Source organism: Podarcis bocagei, assembly GCF_964188305.1.
Source record: "Podarcis bocagei genome assembly, chromosome: 2".
Lineage (NCBI taxonomy): Eukaryota > Metazoa > Chordata > Lepidosauria > Squamata > Lacertidae > Podarcis > Podarcis bocagei.
The window spans coordinates 17,033,674-17,059,929 of NC_138126.1; the positions used below are offsets into that span (position 1 = coordinate 17,033,674).

Here is a 26,256-nt window from a genome sequence, read left to right on the forward strand (position 1 = left end):
TTTCCACCCTGATCTGGCCCTAGTGATCCATGCGACGGTCACCTCCAGGCTTGACTACTGTGCTGAGAAGGCCCTGGCTCTGGTTGAATCTAATCTAACTTCCTTAGGGCCCAGGACCACTAGGGTGTTGCTATTTATGGACCTTAAGGTCCTCCGCGTGGCATACCAGGAATCATAGAATCATAGAATCATAGAATCATAGAATCATAGAGTTGGAAGAGACCACAAGGGCCCTCGAGTCCAACCCCCTGCCAAGCAGGAAACACCATCAGAGCACTCCTGACATATGGTTGTCAAGCCTCTGCTTAAAGACCTCCAAAGTAGGAGACTCCACCACACTCCTTGGCAGCAAATTCCACTGTCGAACAGCTCTTACTGTCAGGAAGTTCTTCCTAATGTTTAGGTGGAATCTTCTTTCTTGTAGTTTGGATCCATTGCTCCGTGTCCGCTTCTCTGGAGCAGCAGAAAACAACCTTTCTCCCTCCTCTATGTGACATCCTTTTATATATTTGAACATGGCTATCATATCACCCCTTAACCTCCTCTTCTCCAGGCTAAACATGCCCAGCTCCCTTAGCCGTTCCTCATAAGGCATCGTTTCCAGGCCTTTGACCATTTTGGTTGCCCTCCTCTGGACACGTTCCAGTTTGTCAGTGTCCTTCTTGAATTGTGGTGCCCAGAACTGGACACAGTACTCCAGGTGTGGTCTGACCAGAGCAGAATACAGTGGCACTATTACTTCCCTTGATCTAGATGCTATACTCCTATTGATGCAGCCCAGAATTGCATTGGCTTTTTTAGCTGCCGCGTCACACTGTTGGCTCATGTCAAGTTTGTGGTCAACCAAGACTCCTAGATCCTTTTCACATGTACTGCTCTCAAGCCAGGTGTCCCCCATCTTGTATTTGTGCCTCTCATTTTTTTTGCCCAAGTGCAATACTTTACATTTCTCCCTGTTAAAATTCATTTTGTTTGTTTTTGCCCAGTTCTCTAATCTGTCAAGGTCGTTTTGAAGTGTGATCCTGTCCTCTGGGGTGTTAGCCACCCCTCCCAGTTTGGTGTCATCTGGAAATTTGATCAGGATGCCCTTGAGTCCATCATCCAAGTCGTTGATAAAGATGTTAAATAAGACCGGGCCCAAGACAGAACCCTGTGGCACCCCACTAGTCACTCTTCTCCAGGATGAAGAGGAACCATTGATGAGCACCCTTTGGGTTCGGTCAGTCAGCCAGTTACAAATCCACTGAGTGGTAGCAGAGTCAAGACCGCATTTTACCAGCTTCTTTACAAGAATATCATGGGGCACCTTGTCAAATGCCTTACTGAAATCAAGGTAGGCTATATCCACTGAGTTCCCTTCATCTACCAGGCTTGTAATTCTGTCAAAAAATGAGATCAGGTTAGTCTGACATGACTTATTTTTCAGAAATCCATGCTGACTATTGGTGATCACAGCATTCCTTTCTAGGTGCTCACAGACTGTTTGCTTAATGATCTGCTCCAGAATCTTCCCTGCTATTGATGTCAGACTGACTGGGCGGTAATTATTTGGGTCCTCTCTTTTCCCCTTTTTGAAAATAGGGACAACATTTGCCCTCCTCCAGTCTGCCGGGACTTCGCCTGTTCTCCAGGATTTCTCGAAGATGACTGCCAGTGGTTCTGAGATCACATCTGCCAGTTCTTTTAATACTCTTGGATGCAGTTCATCTGGCCCTGGAGACTTGAATACATCTAAACTAGCCAAATACATCTAAACTAGCCAAATATTCTAGGAGAGGCGGTCCCCTAGATACGAGGGCCCTAAGCCACAAAGGGCTTTAAAGGTCAAGACCAGCACCTTGAACCTGACCCTATACTCCACCGGGAGCCAGTGCAACTGGTAAAGTACTGGGTGAATATGCTCCCATGGCAGAGACCCCGTGAGGAGCCTCGCTGCAGCATTCTGCACCCGCTGGAGTTTGTGGGACAGTTTCAAGGGCAGCCCTGCGTAGAGCGAGTTACTGTAGTCAAGCCTGGAGGTGACCGCCGCATGGATCACTGGGGCCAGGTCGGGGCGGGAAAGGTAAGGGACCAACTGCTTGATGCGGGGAAGGTGGAAAAATGTCGCCTTGGCTGTTGCTGTAACCTGCGCCTCCATGGAAAGGGAGGCGTCAAGGATTACACCCAAACTCTTAACGGAAGGCAATGGCACTAATTGGGCCCCCGCAAGAGAAGTGAGTTGGTCCCTCATCCCCATGCCATCCCGACCCAGCCAGAGGACCTCTGTCTTTGAGGGATTTAGTTTCAATCGGCTCCCATGAAACCGTCAAACAATGAACAACCACGCCCAGTTTTGCTAAAACAGAAATGAGGAAGAGGCTGTGATCTCCTCTGCTGGTAAGTCAAGTTCCTCCTTCCACCAGCTGTCACCTTACGGGAGCCATGCTATGACGCTGTGATGGAGATGAGGAGAGAAGAGCTGGAAGGCAGCTGCAAAACCAGCAACTTTGGCTCTTTGATTGTATTCCGCCATTGTTTGCATCTCTCACCTGTTCATTAGAAGGACTTGGAGCTGATACCTGAGATTGCAGGTGGGGGAGAATTTCAATTCCGTTTGCACTTAAAGGCAAACCGACCTAACAGGCAACAATACGTGAACCAAACACAGCTACGCTTCAAAATTTGCGCTTCTCGGGATTTTGCAAATGCAGTTCTATGGACAAGTCGTGTGTACAAGCGCTAATATGCTAGGGTGAAGCGTGTGCATATAAATGCATATGTTGGTGAAAACGGCATACAAAAAATGCCTTAGATCAGGGGAAATTGCTTTGTGAAAATGTGTATATTAGAAATAACTGCATACAAAAAATGAGTGAATTTGCACCAAAACTCAGGAATTTTAACAAAGACTTAACATATCGCTAGCTAATGTGGAGAACCAAACTTAAGATTGGGGAAAAAATGAGGAATTGAGAGCAACTGCAATGGATATTTGCCCAGCCCTACTTGATGCTGCGTTTTTCCTCCTCCGTCGCGATCCCTTTTCCTTTTGTGTCGGAACTCTGCCTTACACAGAGTCAGACCATTGGTCCCTCTTGCTCAGCACTGTCAACCCTGACTGGCAGTGTCTCTTTAGGGTTTCGAAGTCTTCCCCAGCTATAGCCGGTGTCACCGGGGATTGCACTCAAAACACACGCTCTTCCACTGAGCCCCTTCCTTTTCAGAGTGGCTCAAAAGCATCTGTATCGCACAGGAAAGATTCTTGCACATACTAGGGAAGTTAAGGTTTCTGCAATTACACTGAAAGTCACAAAGCAATCCCCTTTGTAAAAAGAATTGGGAGGTTCTGCAGTTTGGAAAGGGGGGGGATGCATTGAAAATTCCCAGAGTTCCCTGGGAAAAAGGACTGATTGCTAAACCACTCTAGGAATGGGGGGGGGGTGATAAGGGTCCCCTAACTACTTTCAGCATAATTACATTCCCCAGGATTCTTTGAGGAAAGCCACGAGTGTTTTAAGTTGGTATAATACTGCTTTACATCTGTGGTGCAGAGGTGGCCTTTGATAACGCTGATGTTATGTCCCATTGCCTGTCCTAGGATCCCAGGAGTGGCTCTCTTGCCTAACAATGCACATGACCCACTTGATCTCTGCCATATACCGTATTTTCCGCTCTATAGGACGCACTTTTTCCGCTCCAATAATTAAGGGGAAATGTGTGTGCGTCTTATGGAGCGAATGCAGGCTCCGTGGCTTCAGCGATAGCAATGTGAAGCTTCCAAAGCACAGAGGGAGCGCTCCCGCCGCGCTCCGGAGGCTTCCCGTTGCATTTGCTAAAGCCTGGAGAGCGAGAGGGGTCGGTGCGCACCGATCCCTCTTGCTCTCCAGGCTTTGCTTCACTGGAGAGGCGCTGCGCAGCTTTCCATCTCTGCGCAGCGCCCCTTCAACGAAGCGGGAGGAGAAATGGAAGGGGCTCCGTTTTTCCTGCTGCTTCGCTGAAGGGGCGCTGCGCAGAGAGGGAGAGAATTTTTTTTCTTGTTCTCCCCCTCTAAAACTAGGTGCATCCTATGGTTGGGTGCGCCCTATAGAGCGAAAAATACGTGTAATGGATTTAGGGGTTGCTCGTGCGTAAGTTGCCGCCACTGCTGGCGAGGTTACCTGGTTAAACCCTTTCTGACTGAACAGCCTCCAGCATCGTGACTGTCTCAGTCGCTGGCAGAATCCGTCAGTGGGCGTTTCTTGAACCTTTTCCAGCATAAAAGTTGTTTGACGCCAAGTCTTCTGCGCAGGGAGGGTGTGGGCAGCGGGGTACCCGTACTCTCTCCACTGGTCTCCGGCGAGGAGTCTTGGAGCCTCCTCTCCGATTCCCCCATCTGCCCCCCTTCTCCACTGGTGTTACGCTGATTTCCATCCCCAGCAGATGGGCTGCCTCTCTCCCTACTGGGACCCTCTCCGGCATCCCTCTGGAGCCTTCCCTCCGCCTCTAGCTCCGATGGCAGTTCCCTGACAATACGGTAATTTGATTCTAGGTCACCTTTCCCTCCTGTAACCAAGTAGGTGGCTGGGCCTCGCTCCCCAGGCAGAAAACTCAGACATTTTCAAGCACACAGTCACACAAACCTTCATATCTTGCAGAGCTGCAGTTGCTGAGCTTGGAGGAAGTGGATGCCCAGTTCATATCCTTGGACAACAAGAGGATGGGAGTTCAGATCAAGACAAGGAGAAGTGTAAGCATGGCATTTCCTGCCCATGGAATTCTGGGTAAAAAATGGAGATGGGAAAGCCAGTTGAAGATGGGAAGTGTGAGCTGGGGGGAGGTGCATTATTTCTGAGGGTCTGGGTGTGTTTTTTAGAAGCCTGAAACAAACAAACAAACAAAACACTCTTGAAGTATACTTCTAAAAGCAATATTTCAAGATTGATATGGTCACAGGCAGTTCACGCTGCTTCGACTCTGTCGAGAGCCAAGTTTCACAGCTGCTAGTGATGGCAGTATTGCAACACTCTTAGAACTTGATGTTTCTCAAAGAAAACTTTCAAACATTGCATCATACCGGACTTTTTGGGCATTAGGTCCAGCAGTGCAATCTGTCTGCCAAGAGCATTTTTTCTCCTAAAACTGAGGCTGCGTATGCACCATATTCATGTTTTTGGAAATTCTACATTTCTACATAGGTTTTATGGATTGCATCCTAGGTAGATTTTTATTATTTCAGCCTAATAATAATAATAATAATAAATTTTATTTATATCCCGCCCTCCCCAGCCGAAGCCGGGCTCAGGGCGGCTAACAACAATAAAATAATGCAACATTCTAAAAACATTTCATTATAAAAATTAATTAAAACCAAACTGATGGCAACCATTAAGCAAAAATTCTGTGCAGATTGCCAAAGGAGGGAGTCAGGCTGCTCCCTGACCCAAGGCCTGGTGGAACAGCTCTGTCTTGCAGGCCCTGCAGAAAGATGTCAAGTCCCGCAGGGCCCTAGTCTCTTGTGACAGAGCGTTCCACCAGATTGGAGCCGCAGCCGAGAAAGCCCTGGCTCTAGTTGAGGCCAGCTTAACCTCTCTGAGGCCTGGGACCTTCAGGATGTTTTTATTTGAAGACCGTAAGTTCCTCTGTGGGACAAAGCAGGCACCAAAGATGATGATTAGAATGTCAAAAACTACAAACATGGGAGGCTGTTATCTGGGACCGTTTCAAGTTTGACTTTCCATGGCAAAGAAATAAAGAAAGAAGCATAGAAGTATTTGCTTCCTGCTGTGCAGCCTCTCTGCATGATACTGCAGCAAGTGAGGCTTATGCAATCCTTGTTGGCAGGGAAGTAGTGAGAGGGGGTTTTTCTTTCTGTCCAAAGCAGATGTTGCCGGGAGGCTGAATTCAGATCAGGTATGGTTTATACAAAGAAGTTGAATTATGAAATGGGTGCAGAAAGAAATTCTGAATCAGAACCTCTTTTGGGAAGAGTAAAATTGGGCAAGCATATGGGAATAGAAAGTGAACACACTGTGCCATAGAGCATGAAATTATTCAGTCTTAATTATGAGAAAACCAATGGAAAATCTTAGCTTTCAACTGGAGGGAAATCCCTAGCAAGAATGCTTTAAGATCAGCCCAAGAAAGTACAGCATTTGTTGTTGTTTAGTCGTTTAGTCGTGTCCGACTCTTCGTGACTCCCTGGACCAGAGCACGCCACACACTCCTGTCTTCCACTGCCTCCCGCAGTTTGGTCAGACTCATGCTGGTAGCTTCGAGAACACTGTCCAACCATCTCGTCCTCTGTCGTCCCCTTCTCCTTGTGCCCTCCATCTTTCCCAACATCAGGGTCTTTTCCAGAGAGTCTTCTCTTCTCATGAGGTGGCCAAAGTATTGGAGCCTCAGCTTCACTATCTGTCCTTCCAGTGAGCACTCAGAGCTGATTTCCTTCAGAATGGATAGGTTTGATCTTCTTGCAGTCCATGGGACTCTCAAGAGTCTCCTCCAGCACCATAATTCAAAAGCATCCATTCTTCGGCAATCAACCTTCTTTATGGCCCAGCTCTCACTTCCATACATCACTACTGGGAAAACCATAGGCAGGGATACTGGAGTGGCTTGCTGGTTCCTACTCTAGGTGGATCACGTTTGGTCAAAACTCTCCACTATGACCTGTCCATCTTGGGTGGCCCTGCTCATAGCTTCTCTGAGTTATTCAAGCCCCTTTGCCACAGCAAGGCAGTGATCCATGAAGGATCGTAAAAAGTACAGCATTACTATGAACTAAATTAATAATGTCTGTGTACGGATTTAATCTGGATTAATTAATCCAGAGTACTTCAGTTAAGACCTGTATCAAAGGAAGACGAGACAATTCATTATCTCTTTGCAGATTGCACGCAGATTTTCAAAGCACCGGAAGTGAACTATTATGGCCTGGGTAGCAATTCCGCCATTAAATTGATTCATTCATTGCTTCCCACAGCGCCCAACGTGCATTTCCGCAGCTCTTCAAGACAAGAAAATGTTTTCCGAAGGAACTGATGCCTCTGAAGTGGTGACAGACAGATTCCTGTGTAGTGGAGGAGGGAGAGCTGTCGAGGCTGCCACTTGCAAAGGTCATTTTGCTTACAGTGTGGTGTAGTGGTTAAGAGCGGTAGTCTCGTAATCTGGTGAACTGGGTTCGCTTCCCCACTCCTCCACATGCAGCTGCTGGGTGACCTTGGGCCAGTCACACTTCTCTGGAGTCTCTCAGCCCCACTCACCTCACAGAGTGTTTGTTGTGGGGGAGGAAGGGAAAGGAGATTGTTAGCCGCTTTGAGACTCCTTTGGGTACTGATTAAGGCGGGATATCAAATCCAAACTCTTCTTCTTCTTCTCTACATGGGTAGGGTGAAGCATCCCTGGTTAAGCAGAGCAGGGAGAGAGTAAGGCCTCATCCACACTTCTGCGTCTTCCGGGTACGAGGTTTCTCTTTTGCCTCACTGCTTTCCCTGGGATAACCCGCTGTTTACCCCACAGAAGCATAACAAATGTCCATCAGGTTTTCTGCAGAAGACACGGGATGAGCAGAAATGTGGGGGAGCCCTTACCAGAAGTTTTCAATAAGCTCCTTCATCTGAATCGGGGACTGGAAACCTCAGTCCAAATGTGGCCCTCCAAGCCTCTCTGTCTGGCACTCCTAGGCCACCGGTTTCGCACCCTACTTAAGAGCTTTTGTCTGACTGGAAAGTGTCCTTGAACCTTTGTTTGTCTGGATGGAGGAAAAAGTGTGGTGTATGAACAGAGCAGCCAGGTAGCCCCTAATATTGAGTGGGCCCAGGGCATGGGGCGCAGGCTTGTTTAGCCTTCTGCTAGGCCACACCCCATGGTGTCTCCCACACTGCACAGGCCAGGGGAGCCTTCTGTGACGTCATGTCCTTTGGAGGAGGCCAAGTGTGCGCACTGGACCCCCTCAACATTGAGGGCCTCTTCAGACAAATATCAAGGGGCCCAAGACACCTTGGCTCCCTACAGTTGGCACTATAAGGAGCATGAATGTGTAGAAGCTATCCCAATGTACAAAGGTTAAAATTTGCATCTGTTGCTCCACCCTCTTTTCCCTTGCCCTGTTTACCACTGACATAAAGGTAAAGGTAAAGGGACCCCTGACCATTAAGGTCCAGTCGCGGCCGACTCTGGGGTTGCGACACTCATCTCGCTTTACTGACTGAGGGAGCCGGCGTACAGCTTCCGGGTCATGTGGCCAGCATGACTAAGCCGCTTCCGGCGAACCAGAGCAGCACACAGAAACACCGTTTACCTTCCCACCGGAGCGATACCTATTTATCTACTTGCACTTTGATGTGCTTTTGAACTGCTAGGTTGGCAGGAGCAGGGACCGAGCAACGGGAGCTCAGCCCGTCGTGGGGATTCGAACCGCCGACCTTCTGAGTGGCAAGTCCTAGGCTCTGTGGTTTAACCTTCAGCGCCACCCGTATATGGCCCTCCAAAAGGTTGTCCAAGAGGGAATGTGGCTCTCAGGGTAAAAAAGGTTCCCCACCCCTGATCTTAATGAAGCTGGCAACCTTGGCTATGTGCATCCTTCGTAAGTACAGTGGTACCTCAGGTTACATACACTTCAGGTTACAGATGCCACTAACCCAAAAGAGTGCTTCAGGTTAAGAACTTTGCTTCAGGATGAGAACAGAAATTGTGCTCCTGCGGCGCAGCGGCAGCAGTGGGAGACCCCATTAGCTAAAGTGGTGCTTCAGGTTAAGAACAGTTTCAGGTTAAGAACAGTTTCAGGTTAAGAACGGACCTCCGGAACGAATTAAGTACTTAACCCAAGGTACCACTGTACAGGATTCCAATATAGAATCCAGCAGCTGACATTGTGACAACTTCCATTCAAAGCAGAGATTCCCAAATCATATCCCACGAACCGCCAGTGGTCTGCAAGCTTCATTCAGGTGGTCTGTGGTGTTTTTGTGGTTGAATAGGGTTGCAACCAGGGACGCGGGTGGCGCTATGAGTTAAACCACAGAGCCTAGGACTTGCCAATCAGAAGGTCGGCGGTTCGAATCCCCGCAATGGGGTGAGCTCCCATTGCTCGGTCCCTGCTCCTGCCCACCTAGCAGTTCGAAAGCACGTCAAAGTGCAAGTAGATAAATAGGTATCGCTCCGGCGGGGAGGTAAATGGCGTTTCTGTGTGCTGCTCTGGTTCGCCAGAAGCGGCTTAGTCATGCTGGCCATATGACCCGGAAGCTGTATGCCGGCTCCCTCGGCCAATAAAGCGAGATGAGCGCCGCAACACCAGAGTCAGTCACAACTGGACCTAATGGTCAGGGGTCCTTTAGGCTTGCTATGCGTCCAAAATTTCCCAGACATAGCCGGGATTTGGCTGTTGGAGACAGTGTCTGGGCAGAAATTGCTTCGATGTCTGGGAAAATCTGGACATATGGCACCCCGTGTTGGAAGTGTGGATTTTGGCAAATTTCCTTAAGAATAGCTCAAAAACTTCATTTCGGGGGGGGGGGCTTAACAAAACTTTTAAAACTTTGGCTTTGTGAAATATGGCAACCCATATTTGAAGAAATGTGAACTTTCTCTTCTGTCTGGAGATAGTGGAGCTTCTGTCAGCTTTTAATCCTTTCGTCCTTTTTTTCAGGTGAATCCGGAGGATCATTATTTGTGGAACGGAGGGAGAGACTCTTCCAAGTAAGTGAACCTCTAAATGTATCCTGACCCTGCCGTTCTTCTTGAGATCTAGTGTGGGGGTGTGGTTTTAAAAATCTGACACACAATCCATCACATAAGCTTTTCACTTGCATGTCAAGACCCCGCAGCCACCCCCTCGTTGGCAATAACTCACACAAGGACACGGATATTAGGTTTATGTTATTGGGCAAATTTTGGCCACAACTTTATTGAAATTACAGAAAGTGAGCAGTATTGGCTTAGGCATTGATTGGACCTGACTATATCTGACTCCTGCCCGATGCGCAGGAAGTCCAGTAAGGGTAAGCCACCGGTAGGGGGAGCCCTGTCGATGCAAACCAACTCAAGCTCCCCCTGGTGTTCCCGTCGGGGTCGTGTCAAGGCCTTAGCCCCCCAGCCGGGCTTCAGACTAGATCAACACCCCCGGGTTCCTTTAACGGAATACCCTTAAGCATGGAGGGGCACGTGATGGCCACACCTCACCTCCCCCACACAAGGTCAAACAATGACTAACCGCAACCCTAACAAAGTTGTGACGATTGCTACGAGGTAGGCGAAAACCAAGTGGCCAGTGCCAATTTGCCAAGTGGAAAAATTCCTACCAGGCCCCTCGGACAACCAAGGCGACCAACCAAAGTCCATAGCAAGGCCAGTGCCTAACCTGCAAAATAGGGAGGGAGGGCGGGCGATTGAGGAAGCGAGCCAAAGAGGAAGTCCTCTGGCTCGCTCCTCCGTTTAAATGACCCCAGCCACGTCCCCGCCCCCCGGCCAGCGGGTTGGCTGCCCGGGCTCTGACGTGGCTGGGATCCCCCAGGCAACGGGGGACAAAGTCCCCCACCCCCAGTGGGGAGTGGGTGGCCACGCGGTCCACCACAACTCCTCCCCACTGGGATGTGGAGTGGATATCTCTTTCCCTTCGCCCTGCCCCAATTGATTTAAGCAAGATCCAGAGATCTACCAAGAAATAGATCCCAGCCTACTTCCTGCCCGCCCCTTTCATAGGGGGCTGCTGTAGCGTGTTGGCTCGCAATAAGCTTTTGTATCTTTGCCACTGTGAATTGCATATTTGCCGTTCTGTCTTTTGACCCAGTTTGCATGCCTCTCCTGATCAGGTGGGTGTGATCAGCTGGGGCACATATAACCCTTGTGAAAAGAAGAGGAAGAAGAAGAAAGAGGGGGAGACACGGGAAACAGTTCGGGATCCCCCTCCTGCGAACCATAAACCGCGAGATTTCTACATTAGTCTCTTTGGTGTGCAGGACTGGCTGAGGCAACACCTGGGCCAATCCTTGAGGTTTATCCCGAAGGAATGAGCCACCAAGACAAACTCCCTGTTGCCCAGGAGTGTTTGCTAAGATGTCAGTCCCTGGGGAGCTTCTTATAAAATTATCTTGATTATGTGTGGTATGTTTGTGTTGTTTATGCCCCTGGCTGGGGGATCAGAACTTACCGTATTTTTCGCTCTATAACACGCACCTGACCATAACACGCACATAGTTTTTAGAGGAGGAAAATCCGTAGGCATGCCACCCGTAGGCATTCCCTCCATAACACGCACAGACATTTCCACTTACTTTTTAGGAGGAAAAAAGTGAGTGTTATGGTGCAAAAAATACGGTAATTTGTGGCAGGGCTGATCAGTTTGTAGCCTTGAGTTGTGGATTCCATGGGCACTGCTATTTCACATTCTTCTAAAAATAGATTAAACCAGTGATTCTTCACTTAATGCAATGCTCCTCGCCAGTGTTATTTTTCTAGAAAAAGAGGTGCCGGGACTCACCATGAACACCTCCCTTGTTCTCTTAGAATGGCAATGGTGCCCATCAGAGAAGTGCTGGAACTGAGTTCTGGCTGGAAAAAAGCCCTGCTCCTTGCCAATGTAAAAATCACCTCTTATGTTTAGTCAAGTTACAGAGGTACCTCGGGTTACATATGCTTCAGGTTACATACGCTTCAGGTTACAGACTCTGCTAACACAGAAATAGTACCTCAGGTTAAGAACTTTACCTCAGGATGAGAACAGAAATCGTGTGGCGGCAGCGGGAGGCCCCATTAGCTAAAGTGGTGCTTCAGGTTAAGAACAGTTTCAAGTTAAGAACGGACCTCCAGAACGAATTAAGTACTTAACCCAAGGTACCACTGTATTCTCACTCAGTAAAGAGCCCTTCCAATGTGAATTAAAATCTTCCTGCTTGTTGGTTCTGCCCCTTTTGTTGCTTCCTGTTGCACAGGACAGCGTCATTACTGATGAAGAGCCTGCTTATTGTCCCTTGAATAGCGATTCTTATTTGTCCCTTGATATCAGTTCTTGCTCTCACAATACATATTCCTGTGCATACTTCAGTTACTGACTTCCTCTCATTTTTCCTCCTTTCATTGCTTATAAAGCAAAAATTTGGCTATATATTATAAAACTATTTCACTGTAGCACAACTAAAAAGAAAGAGATGAGAGGAGATCATAGTTCATAAATCGATAAATTAAGGGTTTATTTGTAAGTAATTCCATTGCCATGTTCCACAGGAAGCAATCCCAGGGACACGGGTGGTGCTGTGGGTTAAACCACAGAGCCTAGGACTTGCCGATCAGAAGGTCGGCGGTTCGAATCCCCGCAACGGGATGAGCTCCGGTTGCTTGGTCCCTGCTCCTGCCAACCTAGCAGTTCGAAAGCACGTCAAAGTGCAAGTAGATAAATAGGTACCGCTCCAGCGGGAAGGTAAACGGCGTTTCCGTGCGCTGCTCTGGTTCGCCAGTTGGTCACAACTGGACCTAATGGTCAGGGGTCCCTTTACCTTTACCTTTACAGGAAGCAATAGAAGGGCCTGAATCTGCAAAGAGAGAGCTTTTAATTAAAGGGAATTGTAGCTCTGAAAACTCTCATTGCCAGTCCACTGTGGAAAATATTCCCACTTCTCCACCCATTTCAGCTTGTTCAAGAGCAGTTGGAACAGGCGATTTTCCTTACCCCAATGCAACACAATTAAACTGGTTAATATGGGGGGGGGGTGCATATTACTATTTCCGTAACCTCCTTTGAGACAGGCCAGCCTTGTATACCAGACTGGTACATCACTACTCCCCATTCGCTATGTTGAGATAATATGCTTATTATGTCTCTTATTATAAAGATAAAACCTTGAAGTGGCCCGTCTTAATAAAAACACATTTATAGCTTAGTAAAACAAGTCGTGTTCACAGCGAAAGTTGTTTTTCACACTGATACTTTCAGTATGTTCAAATGTGAACCAAACACTTTCCTGTATTATTTAGGTTTAGATAATATGTCCACGTCGCTTCTATCCCAGACATGCTTTAAAGAAAAATAGTAGTTGTTTGTTTTTGATGTAGTTCTGTCAGATGTTGCTAAAATTATTTTGGTTTGAGTTTAAATAATAGTTGCAATGTATTTTGGTTGTTTGATTTCTCAAATCCGTTAATGAAGTTGGATATTTTGTGGAATGCGGTCTTGTTTTTCTTTAAAAAGTGAGAAACGTTAGAAACATTTCACTCATTTGAAGGGGGGGGGGGGAAATAGACATAAATCAATTGCTCTTTCATTGTGAGGGGCTCATACCTTTTGTTTGGTTCCCAGTTCTAGTCTTGCTGATTCAAGGAATTCTGACTTAATTGGGGTTTCTCAGCTCTGCATCAATAATCAATATTTTAGAATTGTAATGCTAGTATTTTATAAGGTTTTCATGCTATTAACCTTAATTCAAATAAAAGAAATTTATTTCCTATGTGCCTGAAGACTAGGTTTTCTGTGCGTTTATATGAAGGGGGACTAATTCCCCACTTAACATGGCAGTAGTTGCAGAATTTCCTAAATCAACAATGATTTGTTGCCCACAGATGAACAGCCGGCTGATTTGATACCTGATTTGATTTTATTATTTTATATGTGCCACCCAACCAGATGGGCAGGGTATTAAATACATACCGGTATATATTATTACTATTATCATTAGAATGAGCTAAGGTGAAAAACTTAATTGTCAGACTCAGTTTCTGCTATATAGAAATCAGCCTCAGATTTACCCACTGAACAAAACAACGTCTCGCCACTCTGTGCAAACAACCACTGGAGTTGCAATTGACATTTTAAAAATATCACCAGAAAGCAGATCCGGGAGAAAAACAAACAGACAGGAGGATATCACAGAAAACACAGAAGCAGTCATAGGAGCATAGGGAGTATACAGAGTCAGGCCATAGGTTCATACGACTCAGTATTGTCTACACTGACGTGAGGGAATATTTTCCAACTCTACCAAGTGATGCCAGGGATTGAATTGGGATATTCTGCATTCAGAGCCGATGGTCTACCACTGAGCCATTTGTTAAGTGTCAACTCCAGATCAAACTACAGTGGTACCTCAGGTTACATACGCTTCAGGTTACATACGCTTCAGGTTACAGACTCTGCTAACCCAGAAATAGTGCTTCAGGTTAAAAACTTTGCTTCAGGATGAGAACAGAAATCGTGCTCCGGTGGCGCGGCAGGAGCGGGAGGCCCCATTAGCTAAAGCAGTGCTTCAGGTTAAGAACATTTTCAGGTTAAGAACGGACCTCCGGAACGAATTAAGTACTTAACTCGAGGTACCACTGTAGTGTAAAAGCAGCCTTGGAATCTGCTTTCAGTGCTTGGGTGCACCTGTAATGTACGTGAAACCAAAAGAGTGAGGGCACCTCAGCATTCGCCATGTCAACCATTGCTGGGATCAGAGTTGAAGGCCCTCAAAGCCTGAGGCTATAGTTTGATGGCAGACTTACAGCCCTGGCGACTCTCATTTTAGAAGTAAAGCACCCCCAACACCTTGCCAGTGCTGGGAAACACCCCACCACCACCACCCACCCACTACAGCGCCACCTCCTTCCCCCTTCAGGTTTCCTCATCTTTCAATGCCTTCCTTTGATGATGTGGCTGTGGCAGGTAGGAGGGATTTGAAAGTGTGTGTGTGTGTGTGTGTGTGTGTGTGTCAAAAACTACACGGGATAGCAGAAGGTTATTAACCTCACTGTTCAAATATTCATATTCAAATATTCAAATATTAACCTCACTGTTCAAATATTCACTGTTCAAATATTCAAATATTCGACTAAGACTAGCAATATTCGGGATACTAAAAGGTGTAAAGGACCCCTGGACAGTTAAGTCCAGTCAAAGGCGACTGGGGTGGCGTCGCTCATCTCATTTTCAGGCCGAGGGAGCCGGCGTTTGTCCACAGACAGTTTTCCGGGTCATGTGGCCAGCAGGACTAAACCGCTTCTGGTGCAACGGAACACCGTAACGGAAACCAGAGCGCACGGAAACGGCGTTTACCTTCCTGCCGTGGCGGTATCTATTTGTCCATTTGCACTGCAGTGCTTTCGAACTGCTAGGTTGACAGGAGCTGGGACGGAGCAATGGGAGCTCACTCCGTTGCAAGGATTCGAACCACCGACCTTCTGATCGGCAAGCCCAAGAGGCTCAGTGGTGTGTAGACCACATCGCCACCCCATAGCTGTCAACCTTCCCTTTTTTGCACGAAATTCCCTTCTTCCAGAGCCGTTTCCCGCTGCTATCCTGGATTGTTAGATTACGGGATATCTAACAATCTGGGACAGGTGAGGCTGCAGATTCCTTATTTCCAAGGCTGCTGATCCCTTATTTTCAAATCTGAAAGTTGACAGCTATGCGCCACCCGCATCCCTCACTAAAAGGTGGTAGGGCTACAGAGCAACGTATCTTCTGTCTCTCATTCTTAGAGATATTGTTGATTGCCATCACAAATTCATGGAATCAAAACAATTACAAACAAGACACACGCAGTAAGAAAAGTTCTTTAATGAGAGAGGTGTTGTTGTTTTTAAAAAAGAAACAATAATATTTATAATGGGAAAATCTCAAGGTAAAGTCTGCCCCTGCAAGCAATGTTTTCCATTATAAATAATCTTCTGCTATGTGGCCAGTAAAAATTCTGAGGGGAAATAGGATAACTTGCATCTAGCAGATGATAACATAAAATGGTGGCCCTCAGTGAGTACCTGTTATGCAGCAGAGGTGTTCTGTATTGAAATTCTCACCCTGGTCACCTGGAGTATCGTGTAGATAGTTTTCACTCAGGTCCATGTCAGTTAATTTAGGCGGGAAACCCTGGGGTGTTGCTGTTACAATGTTGACAGCTGGCTGCCTATAAAAGCAGGCCGGCTGAGCTGTTTTCAGTTCAGTTCCAGCTTACTATAAAGAACCATTTGCAGAAATCTCTGTGTCGTCTGCTATGTCCACCCACTACTTAATAAGAGACATGTTGCTGTTTCTGTGGATGAGGAAGTTGCTTAAGAGCCCCCTCTGTAGAATCATAGAATCATAGAATCATAGAGTTGGAAGAGACCACAAGGGCCATCGAGTCCAACCCCCTGCCAAGCAGGAAACACCATCAGAGCACTCCTGACATATGGTTGTCAAGCCTCTGCTTAAAGACCTCCAAAGTAGGAGACTCCACCACACTCCTTGGCAGCAAATTCCACTGTCGAACAGCTCTTACTGTCAGGAAGTTCTTCCTAATGTTTAGGTGGAATCTTCTTTCTTGTAGTTTGGCTCCATTGGTCCGTGTCCGCTTCTCTGGAGCAGCAGAAAACAACCTTTCTCCCTCCTCTATGTGACATCCTTTTATATATTTGAACATGGCTATCATATCACCCCTTAACCTCCTCTTCTCCAGGCTAAACATGCCCAGCTCCCTTAGCCGTTCCTCATAAGGCATCGTTTCCAGGCTTTTGACCATTTTGGTTGCCCTCCTCTGGACACGTTCCAGTTTGTCAGTGTCCTTCTTGAATTGTGGTATTTCTTCACGACTTGGGTATCAGTGGGTTTGAGTAGGAATAACACTGGATACAAGCTCACATGTTCTATAAGGTAAAGGTAAAGTGACCCCTGACCATTAGGTCCAGCCGTGGACGATTCTGGGGTTGCGGCGCTCATCTCGCTTTATTGGCTAAGGGAGCCGACGTAGAGCTTCCGGGTCATGTGGCCAGCATGACTAAGCCGCTTCTGGTGAACCAGAGCAGCGCACGGAAACGCCGTTTACCTTCCTGCCGGAGTGGTACCTATTTATCTACTTGCACTTTGACGTGCTTTCAATTTGCTAGGTTGGCAGGAGCAGGGACCGAGCAACGGGAGCTCACTCCGTCGCAGGGATTCGAACCACCAACCTTCTGATCGGCAAGCCCTAGGCTCTGTGGTTTAACCCACAGCAGTGGGTAGATCTGGCATCAAATGCTATATTGAAGGAGGCTTGAATTCTCTAGGAGGGAAGTGGGTTTCCCACTGGTGGGATCAGGAAACCAGGATTTCTTTTTAGCATTCTTGAGGGATTGTGGGGCTGGGATTCTGAACACCTGCTAGCTACAATGGTTATGTTCTGCCACTACTGTCAGAGTCAATATGCCTCTGAAATACCAGTTGCTGGGAACCACAGTGCTATTGCACCCAGGTCCACCTTGCAGGCTTCTCAGAGGTATCTAGTTGACCACTGTAATAATAGGTTGCTGGACTAGGTGGGTCAATGGCCTGATCCAGGACGCACCTCTTAAGTTCTTATGTACCTTCAGCAGCGGTTTGATGTGCAGCAGTTAGCAAGGACAGCATTTCACTCTACACCAGGGTTTCCCAAACTTGGGTCTCTACCTGTTTTCGGACTACAATTCCCATCATCCCTGACCACAAGGATGATGGGAGTTGTAGTCCAAAAAAACCGCTAGAGACCCAGGTTTAGGAAACCCTGCTCTACGCAATGAAGAGCTGCTGTGCCTGCTAATTAACCTGCTATAAGCTCAACATCAAAAAAACGAAGATCATGGCCACTGGTCCCATCACCTCCTGGCAAATAGAAGGGGAAGAAATGGAGGCAGTGAGAGATTTTACTTTCCTGGGCTCCATGAGCACTCCAGATGGTAACAGAAGCCACGAAATTAAAAGATGCCTGCTTCTTGGGAGAAAAGCATCCTAAAAAGCAGAGACATGAGCTTGCCGGAAAAGGTCTGTATAGTTAAAGCTATGGTTTTCTCAGTAGTGATGTATGGAAGTGAGAGCTGGACCATAAAGAAGGCTGAATGCCGAAGAATTGATGCTTTTGAATTATCGTGCTGGAGGAGACTCTTGAGAGTCCCATGGACTGCAAGATCAAACCTATCCATTCTGCAGGAAATCAGCCTTGAGTGCTCACTGGAAGGACAGATCCTGAAGCTGAGGCTCCACTACTTTGGCCAGAAGAAAAGACTCCCTGGAAAAGACCCTGATGTTGGGAAAGATGGAGGGCACAAGGAGAAGGGGACAGCAGAGGACGAGATGGTTGGACAGTGTTCTCGAAGCTACCAGCATGAGTTTGACCAAACTGCGGGAGCAGTGGAAGACAGAAGTGCCTGGCGTGCTCTGGTTCATGGGGTCACGAGTCGGACACGACTAAACGACTAAACAACAACATTCTATTCATTTCTGACCTGGAGCAGGTCAGACTATATTTCCCCTTTTCTTGTGGCCACCTGGCAACCCTAGCAGAAATCTGGGAGTTACATATTTACCCTGATTCGTAAGAATCGAAACTCCACACCCATCGCTGCCCACATCCTGTATGCAGTCGCTTAACAGAGATAGGCCTCTTTAGCAATCTTTTCCCATTCTTTTGCGCCAAAAAAACGAGGAAGTTTAGAAGTGGGTAAATATTGCAGTGTCTGAAAATGCAAATACAGGGGGAGGAGCAGGAATTGGATCATGGCTGTGGGGGGAAATCTCATCGCCTAGCAATTTTGGGGATCTGGCCTAACTCCAGCCCCCGAGTAATCCCCTGGAATGTCCACATTCCGAAAGTCTCCTATGTGTTCAAGCTGGGAATTCCCCCAGTTGGCTTTATTCCTTTCCTGGCTTCAAGATGATTCTGGGTTTCCCCCATCTGGATTCCTGTCCACCTGCAGCCACAATATATTCTTGCTTCTCCCCACCCCCACCCATCGCCTTGGAGTTGCTTCATGGACTTTGCCATTTCCCCAAACTCAGCTGCTTTCTCGGGGTGGGGCTAGAGACCAGCATCTAGCAAGTGGAGCGGATCGCCTAAAATTTCACAAGTAGCTGGACTGCAGCGGTGCTGCCCAAACAGAAGCTGCTAGGACTCAGAAAGGCAACAGACCAGGGAGAACCAGAAATGCAGCTATTTTTGGACCAGCTGTTCTGCATTCTCATTGCCCTCGGGGCATTTTATACAGGTAAGCTGTCACAGCCAGGCACAAATTGCTTATGAGAGCTGTGAATTTCACACAGTGCCTAATTGTAGTCAGTGGTGCCTTGAGGCCAGAACTCCTTCAGCCTCAACCAAGAGACCTGTGGCACCTTAAAGACTAACACATGTATTTATTTACGATGGTTAAGAATTGGGGGGGGGGTATTTGATTGAGTCATCATTTAAAGGCAAGCCTACCTAATTCACAGTTTCTGAATACGCAACTAGAAACACAGCCATCCTTCAGAATTGCGCTTCTCAAAATTTTGCAGTGTAAAATGTGACTACAGTGGTACCTCAGGTTAAGTACTTAATTCGTTCTGGAGGGCCGTACTTAACCTGAAACTGTTCTTAACCTGAAGCACCACTTTAGCTAATGGGGCCTCCTGCTGCCACCGCGCCACCAGAGCACGATTTCTGTTCTCATCCTGAAGCAAATTTCTTAACCTGAAGCACTATTTCTGGGTTAGTGGAGTCTGTAACCTGAAGCGTATGTAACCTGAGGTACCACTATATACAAAAATGCATTAAGTCAGGGATAACTGATTTGTAAAATGGTGTGCACAGAAAACGTGAGAGAGATGGATTAAAATGCTGATCAATTTTCATGGGGACTATGAAAAAAAAAATCATAACAGAAGCTTTGGTGGACTAAACACACTTTGTCAGATGCAGCTGGTGAGATGGACTTTAGTACTCAAAACTTCGGGACATCGTCATAGAGAAATGTGTTTATATGTTGGTTTTGCTGCTACAGACTAACACTGATCCTCTTACCTGGAAATTTCTCTTTGAGATAATGCCATTCAGGATAATTCATTCAGGATATTTGCTTTGATGCAGAGCAGCTGAAAAGAATTCAAAGCCCTTTTTGAAATCCTATGATGAATGTTAAATGCTAAATATTTGCCAGATATTTTCTGAATACTCATTTCCCCAATGTCGACAATTTATGTGATTTTTGAAAGTATTTGATAGACAGCTATTGAGTCTCTGGGAGCATTTGGTAGGTGGTGTGCAATGCTACTCATTATCCAGCAATTTGTCTGATTTCACATATGAAGCTCGGCAAAATAATCAAGGGGTTGTTGGATGGAACGCTCAGATTTTGCATGTATTAAGCCTGTTTTTATTTTTGAAATTTGAATCCAAAGCTTCACACTTAATTTTGAAGGGCAAAATTGGAAAAGCAGGAAATCTGCAAGCGTACATTTTAGCTCCACTCATGCCTCAGAGCCACTTCAAATGTTACAAAATTCCTGCAGGGGAGCATTTGGGTGTAGAAACTTGGAACGTAACCCACCTGTCTGGGATGATAAAATACCTGCCTGATTTATGTGTCTGTGTCCTGGGGAGGTTTGTACTCCGTGCACATTTGACACGCGTTGTCAGTTGTAGTTTAATTATTCCTGCATCAAAGTGCTTTTGGCGTACGATTTTTGTAGCTTTTGCAGCAGCTTTACCAAAAATTCATAGAGGATCAGGTTACCAATGGCTTCCTAGCCACAATGGCTATGTTCTACCTCTGTTGAATAGCAGTTGAATCACATGGAAAGAGGAGCTCTTGAACTCGGGACCTGCTTGTAGGCTTCCCAGAAGAAGCTGGTTGGTCACTGTGAGAACAGGAGGCTGGACCAGATGGGCCACTGGTTTGATCCAGCAAAGCTTCCCTAATATTGTTATGTTTTGTCTTATGTTGTGGTTCAGGGCAGGCTTCCTTTCTGCTGGGGCATAACGAGACTAGTTCTCATTGAGGTGATAAACTTATATGTGGCCACAGCACTTCAGATTGCAAGTGGAGGCTTAGATGCTTGAATAGGTAAAGGGACCCCTGACCATTAGGTCCAGTCGTGACCGACTCTGGGGTTGCGGCGCTCACCTTGCTTTATTGGCCAAGGGAGCCGGCGTACAGCTTCCGGGTCATGTGGCCAGCATGACTAAGCCGCTTCTGGTGAACCAGAGCAGCACACGGAAACGCCGTTTACCTTCCCGCCGGAGCAGTACCTATTTATCTACTTGCACTTTGACGTGCTTTCGAACTGCTAGGTTGGCAGGAGCAGGGACCGAGCAACGGGAGCTCACCCCGTTGTGGGGATTCGAACCGCCGACCTTCTGATCGGCAAGTCCTAGGCTCTGTGGTTTAACCCACAGCGCCACCCGCATCCCAGATGCTTGAATACTCTCCCATAAATGCAATTCCCTCCGTGGAAAATACAAGATGTCAGGGAGAGGGGTTCTAGCTGAGGCTCTTTGCTGTTACGCTACTTATCTGTGCACATGGATTCTGGAGTGGTGCAGTTTAGCCACAGGGTTACAAACGCCATAAAAACCAGGTTGGAGTCTATGTTTCTTTTTTTGGCTTTACAATTTTAAAATAGAGAAGGTAGTTCCGAGGGGATTTGTTTCGGCTTGGGGGTGAGATAACTTACTTCAGGAAATGTGTCTGTATAAACAGAGTCTTGGATTAGCCATTATACTAAATACACTAAGCTGTACAGTCAGAGACCAAAAGTGGAGCTCTTGCGATTCTTGCGAATTTCCCAACGAGAAGAATAAATCAACATTGCACCATCTGAGTCTTTGTGTGTGTGTGCTTGCGTTCGGTAGATAGCAGAATGGTGAATTCAGATTTGGGAAGGGCAAGATCCTGACTGACTGATTGATCTAAAAAGCTGCCACCTCTTATATTTCCATTTCATTTATGGTGTCTTCTAAACTGGTGAGAAAGTTGATGATTATATATTTCCAGATGGAGGCAGCAACTATGTGTGTAGCTCCAAAGCTTTTGTGGGCACCAGGGGAAAACCTCAAGGGCACCAGGTTGGCTCCCAGTATGTTTCCCAGCACAATTCAAAGTGTTGGTGCTTACCTTTAAAGCCCTAAATGGCCTCAGCCCAGTATACCCCCATCGTTCTGCCCGGATACTGAGGTCCAGCGCCGAGGGCCTTCTGGCAGTTCCCTCACTGTGAGAAGTAAGGTTACAGGGAAGCAGACGGAGGGCCTTCTCGGTAGTGGCGCCCGCCTTGTGGAACGCCCTCCCACCAGATATCAAGGAAATAAATATCTATCTGACTTTTAGAAGACATCTGAAGGCAGCCCTTATTAGGGAGGCTTTTAATGTCTGGTGTTTTATCATATTATTATTATTATTATTATTATTATTATTATTATTATTATTATTCTGTTGGGAGCCACCCAGAGTGGCTGGGGAAACCCACCCAGATGGGCGGGGTATAAATAATAAATTGTTGTTGTTGTTGTCGTCATGTTGTTGTTGTTGTTGTTGTTGTTGTTGTTGTTGTTGTTGTTGTTGTTGTTATTATTATTATTATTATAGTTACCGTATTTTTCGCTCTATAACACGCTCCCAACCATAACACGCACGTAGTTTTTAGAGGAGGAAAACAAGAAAAAAATATTCTAAATGAAACAGTGGATGTATGGTTTTTGTGGTTCATGCTGTGGCCACAGACATGTGATCTGATGGTGAATTTGGGGTGACCCAGTGCAAAAATCCTGAGGATCCATGTGGATCCGTGCTTTGTAACCACGTTTTAAGTCGGGAGGGAAGGAAAACCACTCAAGGGACAAGGAGCAGCGTGGGGGGTGTGGAGAAGGAGCTTTTCGGGGAGCTGAGCGGGGAGGAGGGAGGGGAAGAGCACTGTTGCTTTAAAGGTATACTTAAGGTATTTCCCCTGTGCCTGGGTTTTTTTCCATTTAACAGTTTGCAGCCTCTTCCTTCCATTGCTTGTTTTGAGGCAGGATAGATTTGAGCAAGTGAGGAGGACTTGGATTGCAGGGGATTCGCCATTAGCTGTGTAAAAGCGCTCCTCCTTGCAGCCTCAGTGATAAGCAGCCACCAGCAGCAATAGAATGGAGCACAAAAAAGAGATAGGGGCACTAGGACCCAGACAATGCTCAAATCTATCCTGCCTGAAAACAAGCTGCGGATCAGCTGAGGCGGGGGATTTGCGAAGTTTTCTCCCTCATCCCCAGCCTTTTTTTTTTTTACTTCCTGGTTTTCACTGTGTGGCTCAGAGATAGAGGTTGGTTTTATTTTGCTGCTGGTTGCTTAAATTTTATCTTTCCTGCTGTCCCTCTGCAGCCTCATTGCTCTGTTTAGAGAGAGCGCAGACCTTTGCTAGGGTCTGTCCCTCCTCCGTGTCCGCTTTGCTGCCATGGCTCTCCTTCCCTCCCTCCTCCCCGGCTCCAGGTCGCTTTAAAGCAAGCAAAGCGAGAGCCTCATAGAGCGTGTAAACTGCTCCCGCTTTGCTTGACTGACGGCAGCCATGGATCCGATCCGTGCATTCGCTCCGTAACACGCACAGGCATTTTCCCTTACTTTCTAGGAGCAAAAAAGTGCGTGTTTTGGAGCGAAAATTATGGTAATATTCTGTTGGGAGCCACCCAGAGTGGCTGGGGAAACCCAGCCAGATGGGTGGGGTATAAATAATAAATTGTTGTTGTTGTTGTTGTTATAGCAACCCCAGAAGTAAAATAATGGCAGATAATGAAGGGGTACAGTTAGGGTTACCCCCCCCCAAAAGCACTAAAACTGTCTGTGAATTCCCCCCCAGCCAGGCCTCAAAAGCCTCGCCTCGAGCATTTTAAAAACTGCATTTTCCTCTAAGACAAAATGCATTAGCTAAGCATTCTGCGCTTGCTGTAACTAAAAAAAAAGATTGCAACAAGGTAGAGAACAGAGCCCATTGTCTTCTCAGGCCTTTCTCAGAGCCTTTGGCCTTGCTAAAGAACCACATTGCAACTTGCTTTTCATGGAACTTTGGAGTGTCAGGCATAGCCCTACTGGCTTTAGCCCAAACGTAGCAGAGTTTTCCTGCACAGCGAGGAAGCTAGTTGCGGCAGTAATGACTAGTCAGCTAGACTCAGAATAACTATTTACAGGATTTATTAAAAGGGAAAAATAAAACCAGCAGAGTTTCTGCATACAAATAAAAGCAAAATAAACCCTCTCTTTCTCTCTCTCAAAACCATACACAGCACTTCTAACTCCTAACACACCTCACACCAAACTGTGCTAGCAATCCCTAGATAACAGAGTTGAGTGCTGCTCGTTAACCAATCAGAGTGAGTAGTTTCTAGGTCAAGCAGACCTGGGCTTTCTGCCAAGAGTAAATTGACACCAGCTGGAGTTAATTGGTGAAGCTAGAATCTGCAAGTTTCCCACGAGAACCAATTAACAGAAACTGAACACCCCCTCACAGATTCTGCTGAACAATTAACTCCAAATACACCTATGTAGGAGATCATTTTTCCAGCAAACCTAAACCCTTGCACATTCGCTTGTTCTTTACCTTTGCCAATGGTTTAGTTAACACATCTGCTACATTTTCTTCACTTGACACATAAGTACAGGTGATTACATTGTCTTGTACACAGCAACGTACATTTTGGTATTTTACAGAGATATGTTTGGAACGCGATTTGAAACCCTCTGTTTTACTTAAGGTTATACAAGCTTGATTATCAATGTAAACTTGTACTGGTTCTCCACAATTTACATTTAAATCTGTTAACAAATGCTTGAAATAAACCACCTCGTTGCACAATTCACTCAATGCGGCATACTCTGATTCCGTTGATGACACACTTACAACGTCTTGCTTGCGTGACCGCCAGCTGATTAAAGCTCCACCGACCATTATGACTAGTCCTGTGACAGATTTTCTATCTGGCAAATTTCCCCAGTCACTATCACAGTAGCAACTCAACATTTCGTCCTCGGAAGAATTTAATTGTAACATATAGCCAATTGTCTGTTTGAGATACCTCAGAACTTGTTTTACCCCTTTCCAGGCATTTAGTGTGGGTTTTGAGACCAATCTACTTAATATGCCTACTGCATAGCTAATATCAGGTCTGGACCACTGTGCTATATACAATAAACTTCCAATTACAGAGTGATATACATCAGGGTGTTCAAATTCAGGACTCTCATCTATGTGAAGTGTTTTTATGAAACCTGGATCCATAGGCACCGCTGCCCCTTTGCAATCCTGCATCCTGTATGTAGTCAGTAGTTGTTTAACTTTGTTCTGCTGACTAATTAGGCAGCTGCCATCTTGGGCCCAGCACACTTCCAACCCTAGATATGTCCTAACCGGGCCTAAGTCTTTTGTACACCCACCTGCAGCCTACAATCTTTGCCCCCTCAGGCGCTGCTACTGGTGTAAAAACCTTGTGCTCATTCAGAGAGGACATCTCTTCCTCCATTGCCTGTTTCCAGAGCTCTGCCTCCTCTTTTGGTAACTTTAACACCTCCTGAAAACTCTTGGGTTCTGCAATTACACTAAACACATTTGCAGTATCTGGGGAAAAACGCACTGGAGGCACTCCTTTGTTTTGTCTTTTAGATCTTCTGGGAGAAAATTTTTCTTCTGACCCACTTTCCTCCTCAGAACTACGACCTCTCTTTTGTTGCTTAGCAACTGGTCTTTGGCTAACTCCACTTTCTTGAGAGCTCTTGTCTGAACTTTCCTCCCCCTCAGACTCTGATTCTCTGTGTCTACCTTCAGAGTCATGAAGCTCCTGGGAAGGTTCAAACCAAACCTCAGTATTGGCATGTAGTCTCTCCCAGCCACTATGTTCACAAAAACTGGCATTCCTGGAGATCACAATGCCATTCGTCCCTTCAGCAAAACGGAAACCTTTTCCCAGCTCCTGGTAACCCACAAACACTAACTGTTTGGTCTTAGGATCTCCCTTCTTTCTCATTTGTTTCGGAATTAATACCCAGGCTTTTGATCCAAACACATGCAAATGGTCAATTTTAGGTTTTTTCTGAAACAATTTAAAGTACGGGGTTGTACCTATTGTTTGATGAAAGAGCCTATTTTGGAGATAACACGCGGTGAGCATGCTCTCCCCCCAATAAGACATGGGCAAATCAGCATCAGCAAGCATGGCAAACATCATATCTTGTAAAGATCTGTTTTTTCGCTCTGCAACGCCATTCTCCTCTGGGGAAAAAACGTTCGTTTTTCTATGCCCAATGCCACGCTTTTGTAACCAATCTCTAAAGGCATTTGACATAAATTCGCCACCTCTGTCCGTCTGTATCCTTCTGAGCTTAATGGACAGAAATCTTTCCACAGATGCCACCCAGCCTTTAAACTTAGTGAACACGTCACCCTTATTCTTCATGGGAAAAACCCAAGAATAACGTGTGGCGTCATCCACAATTGTTAGTGAAAAGCGCGATCCACCCCTGCTTACAGCAAATGGACCAATTACGTCCATGTGAACCAGCTGTAGCGGTGACTCACTAACTCTGTCACTTCTGGGGTAAGAGACTCTGTGGGTTTTAACCTTTTTACAGACATTACAA

At 46.5% G+C, this 26,256-nt stretch overlaps 2 protein-coding genes and 1 long non-coding RNA gene across 4 annotated transcripts in view; 2 read left to right on the plus strand and 1 right to left on the minus strand.

The window, feature by feature from the left end:
• The window catches only part of C2 (complement C2), a 40,795-nt gene extending 29,741 nt beyond the window's left edge, over positions 1–11,054 (plus strand). Inside the window, exons 16-19 of the mRNA XM_081180602.1 lie at positions 4,614–4,705; positions 6,941–7,073; positions 9,605–9,654; positions 10,767–11,054. Of these exons, the coding sequence (XP_081036728.1) occupies positions 4,614–4,705; positions 6,941–7,073; positions 9,605–9,654; positions 10,767–10,967 (476 nt within the window). The 3' untranslated portion in view covers positions 10,968–11,054. The remainder of the gene's footprint in view (positions 1–4,613; positions 4,706–6,940; positions 7,074–9,604; positions 9,655–10,766) is intronic.
• The window catches only part of LOC308581302, a 72,626-nt gene extending 52,831 nt beyond the window's left edge, over positions 1–19,795 (minus strand). Inside the window, exon 1 of one of the 2 annotated variants that reach the window (XR_014004948.1) lies at positions 19,265–19,795. This is a non-coding gene — a long non-coding RNA (uncharacterized lncRNA). Of the gene's footprint in view, positions 1–19,247 lie in introns of both variants that reach the window. The other variant, XR_014004949.1, reaches the window with a different exon arrangement.
• Positions 18,672–26,256, plus strand: part of CFB (complement factor B) — a 40,099-nt gene continuing 32,514 nt past the window's right edge. The window contains exon 1 of the mRNA XM_081182130.1: positions 18,672–18,894. Coding sequence (XP_081038256.1) covers positions 18,834–18,894 — 61 coding nt within the window. The 5' untranslated portion in view covers positions 18,672–18,833. The remainder of the gene's footprint in view (positions 18,895–26,256) is intronic.